This window comes from Porites lutea, chromosome 6, assembly GCF_958299795.1.
Source record: "Porites lutea chromosome 6, jaPorLute2.1, whole genome shotgun sequence".
In the NCBI taxonomy this organism is placed as follows: domain Eukaryota; kingdom Metazoa; phylum Cnidaria; class Anthozoa; order Scleractinia; family Poritidae; genus Porites; species Porites lutea.
Window position 1 is genome coordinate 542,603 of NC_133206.1, and position 19,959 is coordinate 562,561.

General features: G+C 38.2%; 1 protein-coding gene across 1 annotated transcript; it reads left to right on the plus strand.

Annotated features, from left to right (window-relative positions):
- Window positions 1-315: 315 nt before the first annotated feature.
- Window positions 316-19,188, plus strand: LOC140941021 (VPS35 endosomal protein-sorting factor-like). Its single transcript, XM_073389968.1, has 36 exons — window positions 316-516; window positions 1,084-1,209; window positions 1,537-1,567; window positions 2,362-2,435; window positions 2,630-2,698; window positions 3,514-3,573; window positions 4,180-4,264; window positions 4,799-4,876; window positions 5,194-5,290; window positions 5,599-5,646; window positions 5,774-5,867; window positions 6,071-6,148; window positions 6,607-6,652; window positions 7,277-7,353; window positions 7,563-7,609; window positions 7,701-7,757; window positions 8,157-8,211; window positions 8,455-8,535; window positions 8,952-8,987; window positions 9,166-9,219; window positions 10,617-10,697; window positions 10,794-10,856; window positions 11,445-11,530; window positions 12,129-12,209; window positions 12,845-12,908; window positions 13,207-13,305; window positions 13,396-13,473; window positions 14,306-14,420; window positions 14,914-14,970; window positions 16,467-16,549; window positions 16,863-17,000; window positions 17,093-17,120; window positions 17,220-17,338; window positions 17,623-17,666; window positions 17,760-17,862; window positions 18,329-19,188. The coding sequence occupies exons 1-36, from the start codon at window positions 439-441 to the stop codon at window positions 18,422-18,424; spliced, it is 2,706 nt and encodes a 901-aa protein (XP_073246069.1). The 5' UTR covers window positions 316-438; the 3' UTR covers window positions 18,425-19,188.
- The last annotated feature ends 771 nt before the right edge of the window (window positions 19,189-19,959 follow it).

The following is a 19,959-nucleotide window of genomic DNA, read 5'->3' on the forward strand; positions in this document are numbered from 1 at the left end:
GGGTTGGATGTTTCCTCAAATGATATTTTCTTTGCTGTGTTTCTCTTCTCTTTATACAACTTTCATTTCTTAGGATCGCAATATAATTTTGATTCTTCATTCATTATAGCCAGATTATATTTAATTGTAAAGTTTGGCTTTTTCCTCTGGCAGAAGCCAAGTTGAGAAATTTGTTTGGCAGGGCGGACTGATCATGTAACTTCTTTTTTTAAAGTCTCAAAAATAAATACAACAAAAAAAGATTTGTGCAATGATTGGATGTGTGCAACAAAAGTTAATTTAATTCAAATATTTCCTTTTTTTTTGCAGAGTATTGAAAGCCCACTTAAGAAGTTGAATGCTGCATCTCCCAGTGCATCCAAAGCATCATTTGCTGCAGATCCACTTAGTTTGATTCAAGTTAAAGCTGATACGTTTGATGGCCTTGACCCACTTTCCATGTTTGCAGCTCAGGAGGCTTCATCAAATAAAACCGCTGCAGTGGCTACTTCTGCCTCAGTGACCACAAAAGAAAAGGTACATGTACATCTGTAATTGTAGAATATTATTATTATTATTATGGTTTTAGAAGCCATCTTGTCAGGTTTGGCAACCACATGAGAAATAACAGTGTTTTATCATTTATGAGGACCTAATGTCGATAATTTCCGTAAAACAGCCGTTCTGAAAATAAATAAATTGTAAACTAAAGCTACACAAATTTTGGGCACCATACCTGTGGTTAAATTTCTCCACTCGCTTGCTTTAGATTTTCCATATATTATTTGTCTGCAACTTTTCCCAGGAAATTTTAGTTGGCAGGAAGATTAATTTTTACAGACAAATGTATGGAAAATTTAAAAAGCAGGTTCAAGCACAGGTAATGCACTCAAATTTTTTCAGTAGAACTCTTAGGAGTGAAGCTTCAGTTTACAATTCATAATTTTTTTTTTCAGAACAGCTGTCTTACGGAAATTATGTATTTTACATTAGATTCTCATACAAACACTGTAAAATTCCCGGGAGCCAATGGGTTAAATAAAAATGTCAAATAATAGTCAGGCATAAAATAATTATATACATCATCATCCTTATTTTTTGCAGTCATCTTTACCCAAGCGAGGAGCCAACACAAAAGAAAGTGAGGACGACTTCTTTGAGCCTTGGTCTAGCAAAAGATCAGGCATTCTAGCAAAATACACAACATCAGAGAAGCTTTCTATTACTACAGTAAGTTATGTTACTTTCAAGTTATTTTAAAATTGTGTCTGGTGGTGGCGATACAAAGAAAGTTTAATTTTCCTTTAATTTGAAAGGCAAAAAGCATCAGCAGCTAAAACAACAAAATCTAAATAATGTTATTGGTCAATATTTAGCATTTCTTAAGACATCTATTGTTCCGGGTAAAAATAATAGTCATCTTCCTTAATAATATTACCAAAACGCCCTTTAGAAATTGTTCAATCTTAGGGTTATAACTGGGATCTACATTTAAAGTACATTACACAAAACCAGGATAAAATGAAAATGTTTTCATTTTATTTTCCTTTTCTTTAGAGTTTCTTGTCATCCAGTGATAAAGATAAATGTAAGTAAAATGACTTTGACTTAAGTAAATGAACCAAAAAAAAAGACAAGTGCCAGTTTTCTCTCTCACACAACCACTGGCTGAATAGTCAAAGGATTAGAGAGGTGAGATTGGATGTTAGCATATAAAGGTGCACTATGCAGCCACTTCAGTCCACGTCTGATCTCACTTCGCCCACCCAGACCAATTATTGTACTGAAGTCAGATAGACAGTGACACAGAGGCCTGGGCTCCTGCTCTTTCTGAACAATGCCAATGCCTTTCTGACTGATGTGTAAGGATGGAGGAGAGACGAGAGAAGGCTAATGGCTTATTGTCACTTTTCCATGTTGGGATCATCCAAACTGAGAGTTTGTTTTAGTAATCATAGCTAGTATGATTTTAACACTTTTTTTAAGACCTTGGTTGGTGGTCTGGCTGGGCTTTGACCTCCTAATCAGCAGACCAGCACTCTAACAACTGAGCTGACTGTTGGACAGCAGTTTTGCCACAATTATCTGCCAAATGTAATGTCTGTAATTTTGCTTTTCTTAAGACATCCATCCTCTTTCTGCAGTTTTAATTTCATTAATTATTGTGATATGATTTATGATCTTTGTTGATCCAAAAAGAGGATTTCCTTGGAGGAGATATTGTTCTTAGTAAAATTATGTAAATTGCAGCTTAACATAATTGGCATTTTATTTACTAATTACTGATGTCATTACTAATGATTTATTAGACAGAAATCATGAAAGATGATTGTTTTGGTATTAATAATTTTTTTCTATTATTTTGACATCTTTCTTTTTCAGTTGTTATCAAGCAGCAAACAACAGTCACAGATAAAGTGAAACACAGGCTGGAACAGCTGGATGACTTTGAAGAAGTAAGCAATCCAAGATTTAAAACTCATCATAAACAAGAATTAGAGCCTTCTCATTCTGTTAAAATGTTTTTAATCATCTTTCAGATGCATCTTAATTGTTTTTCTTTTTTTCAAATCTAATATACCATTTTAAATTGACTACAGTTGGGACCATAATGATTGTTCTTTTTTTTTTTCATTTTTTTTATTCTAAGGGTTCTGTCAAAGAAATGCTGAATCTTAGTCAACAGGATTATGTCAAGAGAATTGAAGAGCTGAATCAGGTAATGTTATGGACTACTCTAATGTAAACTGAGCCGCAATGACTGTTCTACTGGACATGTTCCATCTTGTGGTGTTGTCTTCCCGCTCTCAAAGTGTACTTTGATCCCTTCTTTAAATCTTTACGCTACCTCAATTTTTCCTGTCAAATTTTTAGACCAGTTATGAATTTGCATGGTCTATTTCACGTTAAGACATGTAATAGGGAAAATGAAGAGTAACGGCTTGTTTGATGTTTTGATATACTCAATATCATAATTATATGGAAAAATGTGTTTAAAAAAGTTGAGTTTGAATAATAGGGGCATAGCCACCTGTACACACGGTGCATGCATGTGTGTCTGAACAAATCTTAGAGGGCTGGAGGAGGAGGGGGGAAGGAGGATGTAGAAAATTGTGCATAGCCAGGCTGGCTAGCAGGCTACTCCCCTGAATAATTGAATATCATTAGATGGCATTCCTTTGTGCTTGATATCATGAAAATTTAAAAAGTGCTGATAGAACAGTTATGCGCAAATCAAATCTGATCACTGATTTAGTGATTGTTTCATCTCCTGCATAAACTACAAATTTTTGTGAACAAGGTAGTCAAGTTTTCAAGTTTATTCTGGCTCTTTTAGATGGCCCAAAAATGTTATCAGCAGCTTAGTAGATGTTGGAAACAGAAAAGTATCAAATAATACTATGTATACTGTACTCTTAATTTTTCTTGTGATTATTTCACTGGCCTAAACCATTCTCCACCCAGGTTGTTAACGAGCCTTCCACAAATATCTACCCTTGAACTAATATGAATTGTTTTGTTGGCTGTGAACAGGCTTTAATTTCAGCTTGGGAATCAGATCAGAGAGTGAAGGCTTTAAAGATTGCTATTCAGGTTAGTTTAGGTGTGGTTAGTCCAGCTCGTAATCCAGTTATCTGTATTTTGATGCAAGTGAGCAGCTGCAAGCATGGACACCTTCTGTTATCCTTATGAGGACATTCGCTGATGGTACAGTGATAGCTTGGATTTACTAACAAAATTTCCTAATTAGTCTCAAGCCAAAAATATTCAAACCTTTAAGCCTCAAAACTAATGGAAAAACTCTCCAGCTGAGACTGTAGTTTAAAATTTACAGTATCTTACTAGTATGCAGCATTGTAAGGTCATTTTGGTAGCATTAACAATAAACCTGGAGAACAAATAAACAATTGAACAAGTTGAGTCAACCAGGCTGAGTTTTTGTAGCATGCAAGACTTACAGTCTGGAGGTCTTGGGTTTTACCTGTTGCTTTGAGGACTGGTTGTGGTGAGTTTCTGAGCTCCTCAGTCATGCATTTCTTGGCAAGTAGTACAGGGTGTATGCCTTCTACCAGTTAAGATATTTAACCTTGTTAATTTAATTTGGAATTATTTTGTTCAACATTTTTTGCCTTACTTGACTAGATGTACTGTATTTACTGGTATTTCTATTTTATATTGTTGTATTTCATTTGCCGGCAGTGTGCTAAGCTTCTTGCGGATGTGTCTGTAATTCAGTTTTATCCCAGCAAATTTGTTCTTGTTACAGACATCTTGGATACATTTGGTGAGTTTGTAATCAGCAGGAATTCCCTTAGCTCAGTAGCCGGAATGATGGTCAGTGTGAAATATAAACTTGCACCAAGCAAATTTCCAATTTAGTCACCAATGTTTTTTGATTGGTGACTAAACAGACACATAGCAAATTGAGTTATTGTGCAAACATTTTCAAAACTCCAAAACATCCGCTTTCATATATATTTTTATTCACGATTCACGCTGGTGATTTTTTGTATTTTTATATTCCAATTGTCATGATCAAATCTGTTCACCATATTTGACATCCCAAAATAAAGATATTTTCTCTTTGAAATCAGGCGCTGGTGTGTCTGTTCTTTGACAGGTCGTAGGTACAGCTGTAATATTAATGCCCATCGAATAAACATTGTATAAACTTGTATTAGATTCTAACTGGTATGCAACCAGTGCTTTTCCTCTGCAACTTCTTCATTTGAATGTGCGGGCTTCTTCAATGTATGTCATGTTAACTGCTCTTTGCATTGTAAATCTTAAATCAAGTGACTTTGTTTAATGGTTGCAGGGAAGCTTGTGTATGAAAGAATATTCCGCAAATCCAGCACTTTTATGCCAGGAAGTAATATGCCAACCATGCTTCCAGGTAGGAAAAAATTAATGGTCTGTAATAATATTGGTATCAGTATTATTAATTATATGAAAAGAAAGACAAGTCTTTATTTTGTCTGTGAGCAATGTTTATGCTTCTTTTGGTGAATGGCTCTTTAACTGAGTCATGTTCTGGCTGCATGTCTTCTGTTAGTGCTGAAGTGACTAACGTTCCATCGCAGGTCACCTTATTTTAATGTTTTGTCTTAAGATACATGTATTGTCTTTATCTTTTCCCAGAACTTTGTTTTTACTATCCAGTTTAATTTTTAATGTTTAACGGCATTACATCCATTATTTTTTGTTTGTCAGAAAATTTCACCCCTGACCAGGTACCCGACTCTGCTAAGGAAACCTGTCGAAACTGGTTTTACAAGATTGCCTCAGTGCGGGAACTTATCCCTCGATTGTATCCTGTTCAAACAATACTTTTGAGTACCTTTCACTACAAATTAGTACTTGGAGACAAAGCCAAAAACGAAGTATGAATCGCATTTCTTTTGTTTCCAAGAAGGAAAAAGCACAGCGCATGGGACTGAATACAGGGAATGTCAGGGAGTGTTTAACACTCCAAGAAAAATTCTTCAAGTAGGAATTTTGCGCATTTTTTTTAACCCGTTCCACCATTTTTTGGAACAAACATGCACTTATTTTGTTGGAACATGATTTCTGTTTAGTGGTTATTCAGTCTTGATAACTTACCTTGACTTTTTGAAGCTATGTGGAGACGGCAATCCTGAAATGCTACAATTTCTTAACATCTGGGTAAGTTGCGCCCTTAAATTGTTTTACGTGTACCAAAAAAAAAGTCATTATTGCTCTATAGTATTGAATGGCTTTTTTAGCTGGATTGCAAACTGTACTATGAGTCGTCATGTTCTTGTAATTTCAGAGAGTTCTCACAGGGTCTTGTTCGTCTCACAAAGATGATTCGCGGCATTGGTGATCCTCTTGTGGCGATATATGCTAGGACCTATATCTGCAGAGTGAGTGCAGTATCTTACACGTTTATTTAACATTTAGGTATTTATACCAAATATTCAAGTTCGAAGGATACTTTACAACCTACTCCGATCGATCGTTTTAGATATAATAAAGAAAAAATGGAATCAAATGCTTAGTAGTTTGCTTCATGTAATATTGAGCTCCTTAATGGAACTGCGTCTGAAATGATCTTTGATTTTGTCAGGTTGGTATACTCGTCGCACCTGATGTTCGTGATCATCTGATTGAGAACCTTTTCAGCTTCATCGTCAGTTATAAACAGGTATTAAATTACGCATAGCCAACACGCTCAAGTTAGTAGCCTGCCGCTGCGTAACTAGTTTTTCCGCTCGAGTTACTGTGCGAAAGCTGAAACGAGAGCAAAAAAAGTAAATGAAATGGGGAGGGGAGGGGAGAGAAGGAAACGCTTGCCAGCGGGGTTTGCAGTCAAGCGTTTCCTCTTCTCCCCTCCCCCTCCCCCTACCTGTCTCACTCCAACTTTCGCTCAATAACTCTAGTGGAAGCGCGGCTTGCCACGCGGGCTACCAAAAAAAAAATGGTCATTCACAGTACAATAAACAAAGGAGCCGTTGAGATCTTAAATCAAGTGTAGTCGGTGCAAAATCCTGTAGGAAGGATCGCGCGAGAATATTACTGTTAGGTATGGTTTTCCTCGGAAACAAATTATACTTTGTCGAAAATGTTATCCTATCCTTTCTTTTTTATCATTATCATTTTTAGCTTCAGAGTGATACAGTACAGAATATCCTTGCTGAACAACGACTTGGTGAGTACAAGCGATAAAGGGAATGGTAAAACTCCGCATTATTCAGAAACCACAACCACGAGCCATGCCATTTATACAAGACTATAAAAGACAATTTTTTTACTGTTAACCCTTTTCCGATGTTTTGAAGTAAATTCAGCTGGGCTTGACTTTCGGTCTGCAACTTAGTCCAGGGCATCTACCATGACTAAAGGTCTCGTTACCAATGATAACATGGCTTGTTCACTAGAGGACAATAGGCGACGGCAGAAGCAAAGAAAACGTCGGCAAAGTATCGGACGTTTAGCTGATAATACAAGGGCAATGTTTGATTTCTTTTTCTTATCTTCGATACAGTCCTTGTTGAGTATTCAGACTAAAGGATCTGCTTACAGTTTACAAGTTGAGCAAGTTGGAATGATGGTGATGAGTTCAGTTGAAGAAACGCTTGTCAATATTTCGTTACTGTCGTCCTCGTCGCCTCTTGAGAAGGGAGGGGATCAACCCTGTAACCCCGTTATTTAGTGAGTTACAAGGGTTGATCCCGCTATCTGGCCCGATCTTGGTTTTGTTTGGTATGTCTATAACATACTTTTGGACATGTTGGCCGGTAAAGACAACATTGTTTTCCTTGTGTAATTTCAGAGATGCCTCAGTACCTTCAGCTGTATCCACCTGCTTTAGACTGGATCTTACAGTGTATTGCACAAAAGAGTCCTGAAGTAAGTCACATTGCAAACTGCTTTTGTTTGATCCCCCTTGCACAATTTCTAGAAGACTTTATTACTATCGCAGGCATAAACCATCATCATTCTAGACACCTATGAGTTTTCTTGAAAATTCAACAAAAATTTTTAAAAAAACAATTAAGTAATGGTTAAAAGGGCCGGAGACATTGAACTAAAGTGTGCTTGTTTGCTTATTTAACCAGTCCACCCTTACCGATATTTTGAATCGCTGTAAGCAAGAATGTAACAGGTCAGTAAACCATCTGCTCGTGCGGTTCAGCTGTTTGCTTGATCTGTTCCAGGTTTCCCCCTCAAGTTTTGTGTTTTTCTTTTTATCTCAGTGCTTTGCTGTTAAACTCGATTATCACAGCATTCAAACCAGAATACATTGCAGAAAGGTACGTATACAGTTTACTCCATAGACCGCTGCGGACTGCTTGTTGTGAGACACCTAAATACTCGGAGAGACTGTAGCGTGCGAACGGAGGACTTTCTTCGCCAGATCCCCTCACAATACAGTAATTCTACCCGTTTGCTTGACTGTCAAGGAAGGGTTGAGAAAAAGAAGATATCTAAAAAAGGTAGTAGGTCAACGCCAAAGGGGTAAATGGGATCAAGCAAGACACTTTTACTGTCAACCCACCTATTATTAACGTAGTGTTGTGGTATTCAGAGTATTTTTTTTATTTCGCTCTTTAACACACAAGATACTGCGTACAGGTTAATTTACCTTCAGTTTTGCAGCACTAAGAGAACCAAACTATCCGCGTGACTTGTGTAACTATTTTTCAATACAGGGCTTTGCAGTTCACTGAACTCATCAGGAATTGTGAGGAAGCAGGTTTTCCAAAGGTAACTGTGACATTTTTGCTTGTTACAAATGCGGTGTCTTCGATTCCTTTTCCAAGAGTAGATAAAAAGATGAAGGCATTGTATAACATGTTTTGCCTTCCACAAACAAAGTTATAAGAAGGCAGTGACACGGTAGCATTTGGCACACAAGCCATTAATCAGTTAAAACACACAGCCTGATTAACACAAAAACTACAGACTTGGTTTATTAACTGTTTTAATTGTTATTTTGTTTATACTTAGCACCACCTTTACAGATCTCTTGGACTGAATTTAAGTCTTTGCGATCCTCCTGAATCACAGAGGTTACAAATTTTGAGCGAGGTAATTTACGTGTGATTGATTTTCAACTTCCATGTGTGCCACTGTTAGAAAAACGCTGAAAAGTTTGTCGTTTGCTCATTAGCCATCTTAAGTTTCCGAGAGTTTTTCTGCGTGTTTGTTGTTTTAATATTCAGTTTAAAAACATGCATGTTAAAAAAGAAACATGTTATTTTTGGTGGCTTGTGACGTGCAATTACGGGCAAAAATTGAACGAATAGACGTGAGTTCTTTCGAGAGCGATAAGAGTTGAGGAGATACCTCAAGTGTGATGTCAGGCTGCTACTCCGCCGGTCCAGCAGTCGGTATTTACTAGCCCTGAACTCTTTCTGTTCTAATTTAACTAAGACCACTTTGACAATGCATTTTGTCATAATCTGTGTACAATATGAATTAATCAAGCACGTTGTTTCTGTTAGGTCTGGAAAGTGGTGATGAAAATGAAAGACCCGGCGGTGAGTTTGACTTCCTTTAACCAGCAAGGCTTGTTATCATGAAACACTTATGTTTTATTAAGTCATAACAAACAGTCTCAAGTGGAATAAATTCGTATCACGACAAATTTCCTGATCCTGTTTTATAAAAACGACCAGTAGACGCAGAAGAGTTGATTATTCCTTCAATTCTCCCCAGAACTACATCAGCTGCGCAGAGGCCTGGATCGAGTACGTCTGTAAGCACTTCACAGTAAGTAACCAGCTACTGCCTGATTCTGTGCATTGGCCGATTTTTATCACTTGTTTGCCCCCTGAGAATCCACGTGACATTCCTCTTATCCCGTCAGTCCTTAAGCGCGTGTAAAGATGGTGAGTGTTGTGAATAAGGTCTATTGAAGATGATTTGGCGGAACCCAGTAAATGTAATTAAGGTTTTAAATTTTTTAGAGTATTTCACAGGGGCGTAGTCAGGATTTTTCAAAGGGGGGGTCACAGCAGGGACACCATCCGGGGATCGCCGACTATATATGGTTTATAGCGCTGCTCTCCCTCGTGTATCAGCGGGCTCAGTTGTATTATCGCGGCATGAAGGCCCATATTAACAAGAGCCGTTGACGAAAATACTTTACAAAAAAACAAATTTTAAAAAAGTGGGCTTTTAACAATGGCTTTTACTGCGAAGATATTGTCATGGCGTTTTCGCCACCTGAATATTGTAGGTTGTTTGCTCAAAAGAAGGCCTACCAAGGGGAGGTCACGGGCACCCCAGGACCCCCCCCCCCCCCCTATCTACGCCCCTGTTTCATCCCTGATGAATTAGTAACACAGTGCATAAATAAAGATTACCTACCTACCTACCTATTTTAACATCGATGGAGGTCAGCATGTTTTAGCTTGTCTTTAAACTATGAATTATTTTGAATGAATAGTAAAACAATTATTGAATTCGGCTTTTGTATCATCTGAAAAATTATGGAGTTCTCGGAGGGTGTTATCCGCCTCCGTCGGGTCTAATGGGCCTCGGCGGATAACATCTTTCGTGAGGTCCATAATTCTTAAGTTGATATTCAGCCTCATCCAATTATTGTTAATTATCCAGCCAAATTTGCCAGAAGGATACCGTCTTTTTATTTGACATTGCAAAATTGACGCGATTGCCTTCATAAAGTTCAATAAAAGGACGAGGACCGTATAATCTTTACCCAGTTTTGTTGGTTAGCGTTGTAGTACATAACTGAGGAGGTGTTCCCAGAAGAGAGGGCATAAACGAGCCGGCAGTGGGTATTGTTTCACTTATCATAAGCGTAGCCGAAAAGGTAACAGAAAGGGCATTAAAAGCATCCTTGTTGTTACCTAAGTAGCTATCTGAGCAGTTAGTACTGGAAAAGTTCGTTTATAGTAATTGCTCGTCAGCCACGTCTGCAACCCTGCTTAGCACACATGTTCTATTCAGGACGTGTAGACAGGTCGTCTAACACTCGTAACTATTACCATGTGTCAGTAAAGGCTATTGATTGAATGATTGAGTGAGTGAAATGTGCAGCATTTCAGAAACTCCATTCTTTATTTTTGAAACGAAGACATTTCGAAATAAATCTTATGGTTAATTTAATTTATTTACTTTACTTCCTTTGTTCTCTTTAAAAGAAACGCGAGATAAACACCCTCCTCGGTGACGTTGTCAAGCATATGACACCAGAAAGAGCATTTGAACATCACTATCCTCAGGTAAATAATTATGTTCTATATGAGTATTTCTTCTTAGAGATTTCAGTGCTTCGGCTCGCATATATAAACGGTGCATTCCATTAATTTTGTTTTCAGCTCCAAGCCATCATGTCCAAAGTACTGGATCACATGCATGACTTTTCAGTTCTAGTTTCTATGGTGAGTGACTTCTTTCTCGTAGTTCTTTCAGAAAGTCTTAATTTATATGAACGTGCTTTATGGTAAGAGTTGTAACGAATGGTAACAGCGCTGGGTCAAGGCGGTCATGCAGGTCTACCCTTACAATGAACAATTAGTGGATAAGTCAGGGAATTAGTATGACTAAAGAAATGATGCAGATCGAGAAGGATGTTTTACTATTGAACGATTGAAGTATATCTTCCAGTTTGGTCGGCTTTAGGCGTCATGAAAAATCAGCCGGGGTATTAAAAATAGAAAGAAATGGAGAAATATTTCAGTGGAATAGTGATATTAAGTGTTTGCACAGAACAAAGCATATTTCCCAGACGGAAGAGATTTTATTGTTTGAATGTCTATGTTGAGGTTCAATTTTATCCTTGATTTAAATTTTCTAGTTTGTTTTACAATCATTTTCATACATTACCATACCCTAAAACAAAGGGAAATAAGATTTAATCCAATGATAAAATTGAACCACAACATGTACACCGACTTGAAAACCGTGACATTATTTGAATTCGCCCTAGACTGAATTTGTTTGTTTGTTTGTTTGCTTTTTAATTGTAGGACAAATTTCTGCCTTTCTTGGATATGTTCCAGAAAGAATCTATCAAAGTAGACGTGTGTAAAGTGATCGTGGAGGCATTCGTGAAGTGAGTAGCTCATACAGGGCAATGTCTACATTTTTAATCAGGTTGTTGGCTATCACAGTTTAGCTTCAGTTTTCATTTTCAATAAGCCTTTTTATTGCAAACTACAAATCTAAGCTAGTGTCATAACCGGCGGTTTCCCGTTTGCTGAGAGCTTCGCTGTAATGCGTACTAGTACAGTTAATGGCCTGGTACCGATCAACGCTTGAATCTCTCTTCCAGATCACGTTTTTAAAAGTCAACAAGTTTGACTTACAATTTAAACTTGTAAGAACTTTTATGCTGCTTCTTTGCTTAACTTGAATAACCCGCTTAATTTTTAATCATTTTGTTTTTTTGTATTTGTTTGTCTTTTTTTACCTATAATGGTGTGAAACTTGTGATATGTCGCCTTTGATGTGTAGATTGTAGATGTAGATTTTTAAAAAACCTTAAAGGCTCTTGCGATTCCTCGTCCACGAGAAATAGAAAGGACTGGAAACAAGGATAATAAAACAAACAAAAGTGACGATGAGCAAAAGCTACAAAAACGTATAATAAAACACTTTCTCATTGTACAGGATTAACAGTTATATTGTTAGTAAACGTGATTGTGTTGCAGATATCAAGAGGAGACCTCTGACGACCCAGTTGTGGTGAATGCCTTGTTGTTTATCTGTAAAACATTGCATGACTCTGTCAAGTAAGTAACAAAGAAAGTTTACGGTAATATATAAAATGTTAGCTTGGACATGTACATAGTGGCTTGTCTTAAAGGTACACCATTTTATAGTGCAGTGTCTTTTAATCAGCCTCGGCCACGTTTAAATGGCCAGGAAGAATTAAATTTGGCGTTTTTCATGTGCTTGCCAGTTCAGAACAGGACAGGAAAATCTGTAAATAATAACTTTGTTGTCGCTGCCTGGCACTGATGGCAGTGACGTCACTGTCAAGCTTGAACCTTACCCCGGTACCTTATCTTAATTGCCTTGTACATTCAAGTTTCCACAACTGAATTGAAAACAAAACGCTATTCTGAATAAAAGTAAATTTCAATCAGTTTGTATTATATTCGATTTTAAGCCTCCAAGCACTGTTGTTCCGTTATTTCCAAAGAGAGGCCATGTTGTATTCAAGGCTTAGATGTTGTGCCGTTTTACGGTTGATTTTTCTTTAGTAACTCTGATTTTATGTAACGTTATGGACTTACATGGGCATTGATTGTATTTTTCTCACGTGCTATAGCTTGTAGTGTAAACCCGATTGTAAACCCCACTTTTCTTAAAGTCCAGATTTTTCTGGAGCACATTTTATAGTCCTTTTCTTTTATTTTAACAGCGCTTTAACTCTTATTGACGAGAAAAGGCTTCTTGGTCATCTTATCACTGGATTTCTGCGTAAGGTAGGTGTGTTGAATGCGCCTTGATGACTTGTTCTTACTGATGATGATGTTCTGATGATGTCGGAGAGAAAGGGACAAGGCAACCATGTATCAGAACGGAGAGTGATCGTGGGTTGAAACGGTAACTTAGCAGAAGTATAGTTTCCACTTCCGATATCACTTTCTGTGTGTTTAGTTGCCTCCTTTCCGTCAAAATACATGTGTGACCAAGAAAAAACAAGGGTACTGTAGGTTGCGTGCAGGGTAAACCATGTAACGGCGTTGCCTTGTAATTCGTTGTCACGTCTTAATGTTGCAGATTGACTTTGGTCGTGATTTTGAAAGGCAGTTGGATTCGTATGTGGATGCTCGTTCATCGTTCTCGAATCTGGAAAGTGTCCTAGTAATGCTCGTTCAGGTAGTAGCAGACAAACAACCAAGCTTTGAATATTGGGTGTGGAGGTTCCCGGGTGACTAAGGTCCTGTCTTACCTTGATCTTTTTAACAGAGTGTGAACTTGCTGGCCATGAGGACTCGCCAAGTAGTAAAAGGAAATCATACTCGAAAAACCTCCTCATTTATCAGGGTAAGAATGCTCTATACATCAGCAAATTCTCTGAAGCATGACCGGGGCAAACAGTCCAAAATATCCTAAATCTTATTCTGAATTTTTGGTACATGTATTAATTTTCTGAACAATTGTCTTCTTGACCGAGGTTTTTAAAATTGTTTCCCCTTCTGTGAACATGGTTTATAGCACGGCAATGGCTATCATAAGCGGATTCAGAGGGGGGGGTCTAGGGGCTCCTCCATAGCTGACAAATGTCCTTTCTGCTCTTTCTGAATTATCTGGATCCGCCCCTGGCTATGATTAACCTTTCTTGGTTGAAATGTTAGGGGTCAATTTGTAAGTGTAATTGTAATTGTAAAGAATTTGTAATTGTAATTTGTAATTATAATTTGCTCACCAACGGAGCACTTAGGAGTTCTTATGAACTCGTTGAAACGTGTCCTTGCGTTCAAGATCGAATTGGAATTTGGACATGTTGGTTTTTGAGGAGAGGGGAAAACCGGAGTACCCGGGGAAAAACCTCTCCCAGCAAAGGAGAGGACAAACAACAAACTCAACCAATATATTGCGTCGACGCCGGGATTTGAACTCGGGCCACATCGGAGGGAGGCGAGCGCTTTCACCACTGCGCCACCTTGGCCCCCCTTAGCTGTTTGCACAAATCATTTCTTATCTTTCCCGGCAAATCGTCGAAAATTGCGTACAGTCATTGTACATTAACCTGACTCCGCTCTCAATGTACCAGATTAAAGGAAAATATATTGAAAATAAACCACTATGTAAGAGACACGGAACTAGGATTTAGCTTCTTTTGGAGTTTTAATTGTATCTTTCTACACTTCCGCAGGCTTGTGTGGCGTTCTGTTTCATCACTATCCCCTCCATAGATGATGTTTTCCTCCGCCTCAAACTCTACCTCCTGTCCGGGCAGGTTGCCATGGCAAACCAAGCCCTAAGTCAAGGTGAGCAGCGGTAAACAAAAACGCGACCAAACCAACTGAAACCTCACTGAAATACTGACCTCGCTTCTTCCAACCTTTTTGCGATTATTCCGTCTTGTTCAGTTTTCTGAACGTTGAGAGGGGAATGCGTCTGCGTCAAGACAGATGCAGTAACATTTTTTGGCATGCTATTCTCGTTCTCAACAATCCTAAAAGTTGCCATGGTTGTTTCAACATGTCGTAGTTGTGCAGAAGACGGCAAAGAAATTTACAGAAGAAAGCGTGTTGAAACCTGCAAAGTTTTTTTGAGCAATTAAACCATTGTTTTTTGACGCTCCCGATACCGTCGCCGTAGATGTTTCGCAAAGTCCCTGTTTCAATGCCATACGAACAATTTCTCATTCCCGGCTTAGTTTTCTAGGAGCGTACAGATTTTAGTACACGCCCCCGAAGCTAAAGGTTCCTGCGAATCCGATTGAACTATAATTTACCATGTTTTTTTCTACTCTTTCAGCGGATGCCTTTTTCAAGGCCTCCATTAGTCTTATTCCAGAAGTACCTCGTACGATTGGTAAGTCTGGGGCTCAGTATTGAGTTGTTGTCCTCTCCTTGATATTTCCTGATTCACAGAACGTTAAAGGGTTGATGATGATAGCATTACAGTGGAACCCTGGTCTAAGGACACCCGCTTAATACGGACAGGTCATAAATTTTCTTTAGAATTAACCGGCTTGTTACGGACACCTGTTAATACGGACAACGGACACTTTTCTGTTTTCCGAGCCACAAACTCTCCTGTATTTTGAACCCCGCTTTTCGGACACTGGTTATCCGTGCACTGTCTATTCTCATTGTGTGCTAAATGTCAACATTGTACTCTGTTCAAAAAATGAATTTCTACGGGTTAATACGATTTTATTTCATTACTCAGCTCGTCTTTCGTCCGCTGTTTGACCCTACTACTGTGGCTCTTTCAAAAACGTTTTCTGCCTCCCATTAAACCATTTTCACTTGCTTGGCTTTCTCCTTCAGTCACTCGTTGCTCCTTTGTATCTTTATATCGATAACACATGTGTCTGTGACTTTATTTTCAAAGAACCCGCTTAATACACTCACCTGATTTTCTGAATTTAAGGGATGTTTGTTATAGTCTGATGGGTAAGGGCAGTACTTGGTACAACCTCATTTTAACACTGAGTGGATGCATAAATCCTTTTCATTTATCGCTAGCAAGCTGAGGAATAAGATATCGTTATTTATTAGAAGCTTCGATAATCTTTAAGTATTTGAAAAGGCTCTACAAAAGTTAAATTTAGAATCTCTGTACCAGCTTTTAACTTTTATTTGTAACTGGAGTGATTTTACTTAACCCGTGAAACAATATCTGACAGTTAGTGCCAAATCGTTACAAGCTAACAAAAGAAAACAATGAAATTAGAGTGTAATACTGCATAGTAGTCTACTATCTATTTCACCTTTGAAGTAAAATCACTGTAACTTATTTTATCATTACTACTATTTTTAATATATGAATATATATTTTTATGTTGTAAATAATAGATATTGGATCTTACGTAGTTTTAGTTTTTACTTAGGTCTTTTTTCTATATCACGTCCACGTTCGAACGAGCTTTATTGTTAGCTCCTAGGTGTTTACGTGCACAAATAAACTACTTATTTACCTACCTACCCTGATAATAAGGACACTGTGGCGTGTCCCCTTGTTGTCCGTATAAACCGGATTCCACTGTAGTAGTCTTGGAAACTAAACAAATACTTTCTTCCGTTTAGCCACACCATATCGTTGACGAGAACAGTTCATTTCCAGAACGCATGATAAAAAAGGCACTAAAAAGGGACAAATGATGTTGATCTTCTGGATTCAGGGGGATTATTTTGCATATTTACTATTGGAAATCCGGGATACCTCTCTTGTTCCGTAGTGCGTCTAAAAATATTTCGTTATGATGGAACACCTTACGCCTAGTAAAGCACTTAAGGTTACTGTAACATCAGTAAACGTAAATGAGAGCAAACTCTCCTTAGACTGATCTATTTATCATTTAGAAATCGATCACAAGGTGAAGCCCTCGGAACCATTCCTTGTGGAGTACATGAACAATTTCTTTTCCACTCTGTTGGTGGTACCGGTGGGTGGTGTAGTACTTGTGTTATAGTTAGAACAAGCACTACTGCCTTATTCTTGTACTTGCAGTAGTACGAGTACGTCTCAGTTTTCAGAATATAAAAAGTCCTTCAGTTTTTCCGTTGTTAGTAATTTTATTTGTTTGTTTTCTTAAACTTTTGTTAGTCTGCTTATACGCGGTTCAAAATATGATTTATTTCAAATATTTCAGTTCAAGATCAAGGTGATTTTTATGTAAGAAGTAAGAGAGGTTGGTGTCAAAATATATCCATCCACCACTGTTAATTGAGCTGATCTTAGTGTTTTGTTGATTGTAGGATTCACCTGATCAAGGAGCTTTGTATCTGGTGCGAGGTCTGCTGAATGTTGTGCAGGAATACACCTGGGAGTTACATGGCGGCTCTAAAATGACCATTTATCTCAACGCCATTGGCCTTCTTTCCGCCATGAGTCAGGTTAGCTTTAGTTTTTTAGAAGACGGCCTCACTTCATTTTGATCGCCAGTTACAAAGCCACTCTGACCTGTGTCAATACCTTATTTCCCCAGGATTATTTCATCTATCACGTCGAAAAAGGTAGGAATTTTTTATTTGGATGCGACTGAAACACTCTCAATGTAAGATAAAACTCTGCCTATTGACACAAATTTTCTCTTTCTTTCTTTTTGTCCGCAGTGGATTCAAACGACCGACTTTACGGTTGTGACAAGAAGTTTCTGGCGGAAATCAGTCATATGGTTTCTACGTTAATGGAGGCAGTATTTGAGCATTTGAAATCTCTAACGTCTGACGAAGTAAGTGCAATTTGTCCATCAGTTGTTTGAAGTACTCTGTCTTACCGTATGTTTTGATGTCCTTAAATCAGCCTCAGTTTAAGAACTCACGCTTTGAGGATACGAAGGTAACAGATGAAATCAGAACCAAGGCTAGGTTGGGGGGTGGGGGTTGGGGTGTTCTGTCATACTTTTTTTAGATCTCTTTTACGTTATACTCCTTCGCGTCAAAGGAAGCTGGAAAATAGAACGCCTCTGTAATAATTTGACGTCATGTTATTTGTTGTTCTGTATTTCCCAATTAGGAGTTAAAAAAGCAGGCGGCAATTGCCATTGGATTCTTTAACAGGTAAATGCTCAGTATCTTTCCGTAAACACCGCTTGAGTCAAAAATAAGAACCGATGACGTAGCTAAGTGGGGTCTGTTCTTGTTTATTATAAGGATGGTGTGCCACGCTGACCTTTTGCAGGCTCAGTTGCAAACCCTGGCGCTGAATTTGTGGAATCTCGCTCAGAAGCACGGTTTTGGCAACACTAAATACACAGTAAGTATTTCGCTGGGTGTATTAGTACTTTAAAATGTGGTTTTAATCTCGCAGTCTGAGTGAAATACTAAACTGTAAATATCTAAATGAGGGCAAAAAAAAATTGCCTTTCATTTGAGTGTCAATGTATTTAGCACGGTAGTACTAATTGGGAACCGCCATTTTACTTGGTCATCCGAGCCACGCCAAGGTTTAGCCATTTGTAGGGCAAAGGTAGTGCTTTCATTTGTCAGTCATTTTAAGACCCTGAGGGTTGGTCCTGTCCCGGGAATCGAACCCGCGACCTCCCGCTCTGCCGTCAAGCACTCTACCGACTGAGCTAATCCAGCTGCGGCAATTGAACAGTGCTTTCCTTTTGAATTATCTCGAATCGGACGCTACATTATGCAGCGCGTACGCGAGTGAAGCGCTAAGAAAGGTTAAGTGAATGTTGTACATTGATGATCGTGTATTTGGACGTCAACAGGTTCGCACTTTGGAGTACGTAAAGCAGAAAGGAGCCTCTGGGAGCAAGGAATTTGCCGCGATAGCTCAGAAAATGAACCTGCAGTCAAGAGCCTGATACAAGTCCTCAGTGGAATTGAACCATTTTATTGATTAGTAGAAACAGTTTCTTGAGGACGATACATGTTTATACTACTGGCGGTGATTTAAATCCTTTTTACTAAGGGACCTGGGAAGATTTGAAGCCCCAGTCCGTTTGCTCAAGGTTGAACAGTGAATGAGTAATTGTAATGGTGTTGTTATGCCCAGAGATGCAAGTAATATCGAATTTTACAATTTGGCAAAATCTCACCAAATCTGTTTAACTGATACTCTGAGCTTGGTGAAATTTTCGTTATATTCACGGTGCCTCTTTCTTTACTAAATTATCTGTGTTTCTGGTGCTATCTGGCTTCATTAGTTAAAAAGTGAAACCAAGAAGACCATATAGGTACTTCACCTGGGGTCTGACAATGAAACTGCGGAAAAAAGGTTGTGATTGCGAAATCCCGTTCTGTCTTACTCACATTAGAGACTGAACTAACCCAGTCTATACCAGACTTATGCGCGCGCAGATCCAAACTACGGTGACACTGTGTTCCTTTGAATATTGAAAATAGTAACTTGATAGATTATTTTATTGATCAGATTTTAAATAGCTTTTTTGCATTGCAAATGTAATGTGTAAAAGAACAAAAATACAGTGTAAAATAATAACTTAAGTCTATTTTTACAATTAAAGAACGTGTTTCTTACTGAATCGTTTCTTGGTTTTGGGAAAGGGGGTTGGCTTTATCTCTTTTTGGTGCAAGATGTATTTTCCGGAGGGGGAATTTCTACGGGAGGTAGTTTGTGTCCACCCCAGCTGAAGATGCAGACGGTTAAGCCAGCACCTCATGCATGTACATACACTGCGGCCATGTGAAGTTTAAAAAAACCTTTTCCGAGAGAAAAGAGTTAAATGCCCGCCAAACTCCTTGCAGTAGATAAACTAAATATAATGAAATATTTCTGAACAGGACCCTATGCAATTCAATCTTTAATAATTTACCGCTTGCTTTGCTGGTTGTAATCTTTATAATATCATAAGTGACGAATTACTCCTTAATTTTGGCGCGAAATTTCAGCGTTAATTTGTAATTTTACATGTGAAATTACAAAATTGCCATGACAACCCGTCCGTACGTCTCAGTGTCAAGATGGCGACGAAGTTTTAAAATGCCGTGAATGAAGATGTCAGGGCACAAAAAGACGCTTTAGAAAACCTGAACACACAAGAGAACATCAAGAAGGATTCTAACAGGTATTTTGCCGAAAAAGTCTGAAAAATTCTGAACTTTATAAGCCAAATTTAAGGTCTAAACATTTGAGAGAGTGGAGTTCTCGATCGATACGATCCAGGATAAACATGTCAAGAATCCAAGATTGCTAACGTAATTCGTCACCCATGATATTAATAGGTAATCAAATGTTATACTCGTGAAATTAGGGAATAATTTCACTTGCGTTTTGTCCAAATCCTAATAATTTCCCGAGCCTTCAGGCGAGGGAAATTATTAGGATTTAGACAAAACGTAAGTGAAATTATTCCCTAATTTCACTCGTCACCATTTG

Coding starts and splice junctions, on each gene's coding strand:
- LOC140941021 (XM_073389968.1), top strand. CDS start 439: ATGTTTGCAGCTCAGGAGGCTTCATCAAATAAAACCGCTGCAGTGGCT. Junction 4,877..5,193: donor TATGCCAACCATGCTTCCAG/GTAGGAAAAAAT, acceptor TTTGTTTGTCAG/AAAATTTCACCCCTGACCAG. Junction 6,149..6,606: donor TCATCGTCAGTTATAAACAG/GTATTAAATTAC, acceptor TATCATTTTTAG/CTTCAGAGTGATACAGTACA.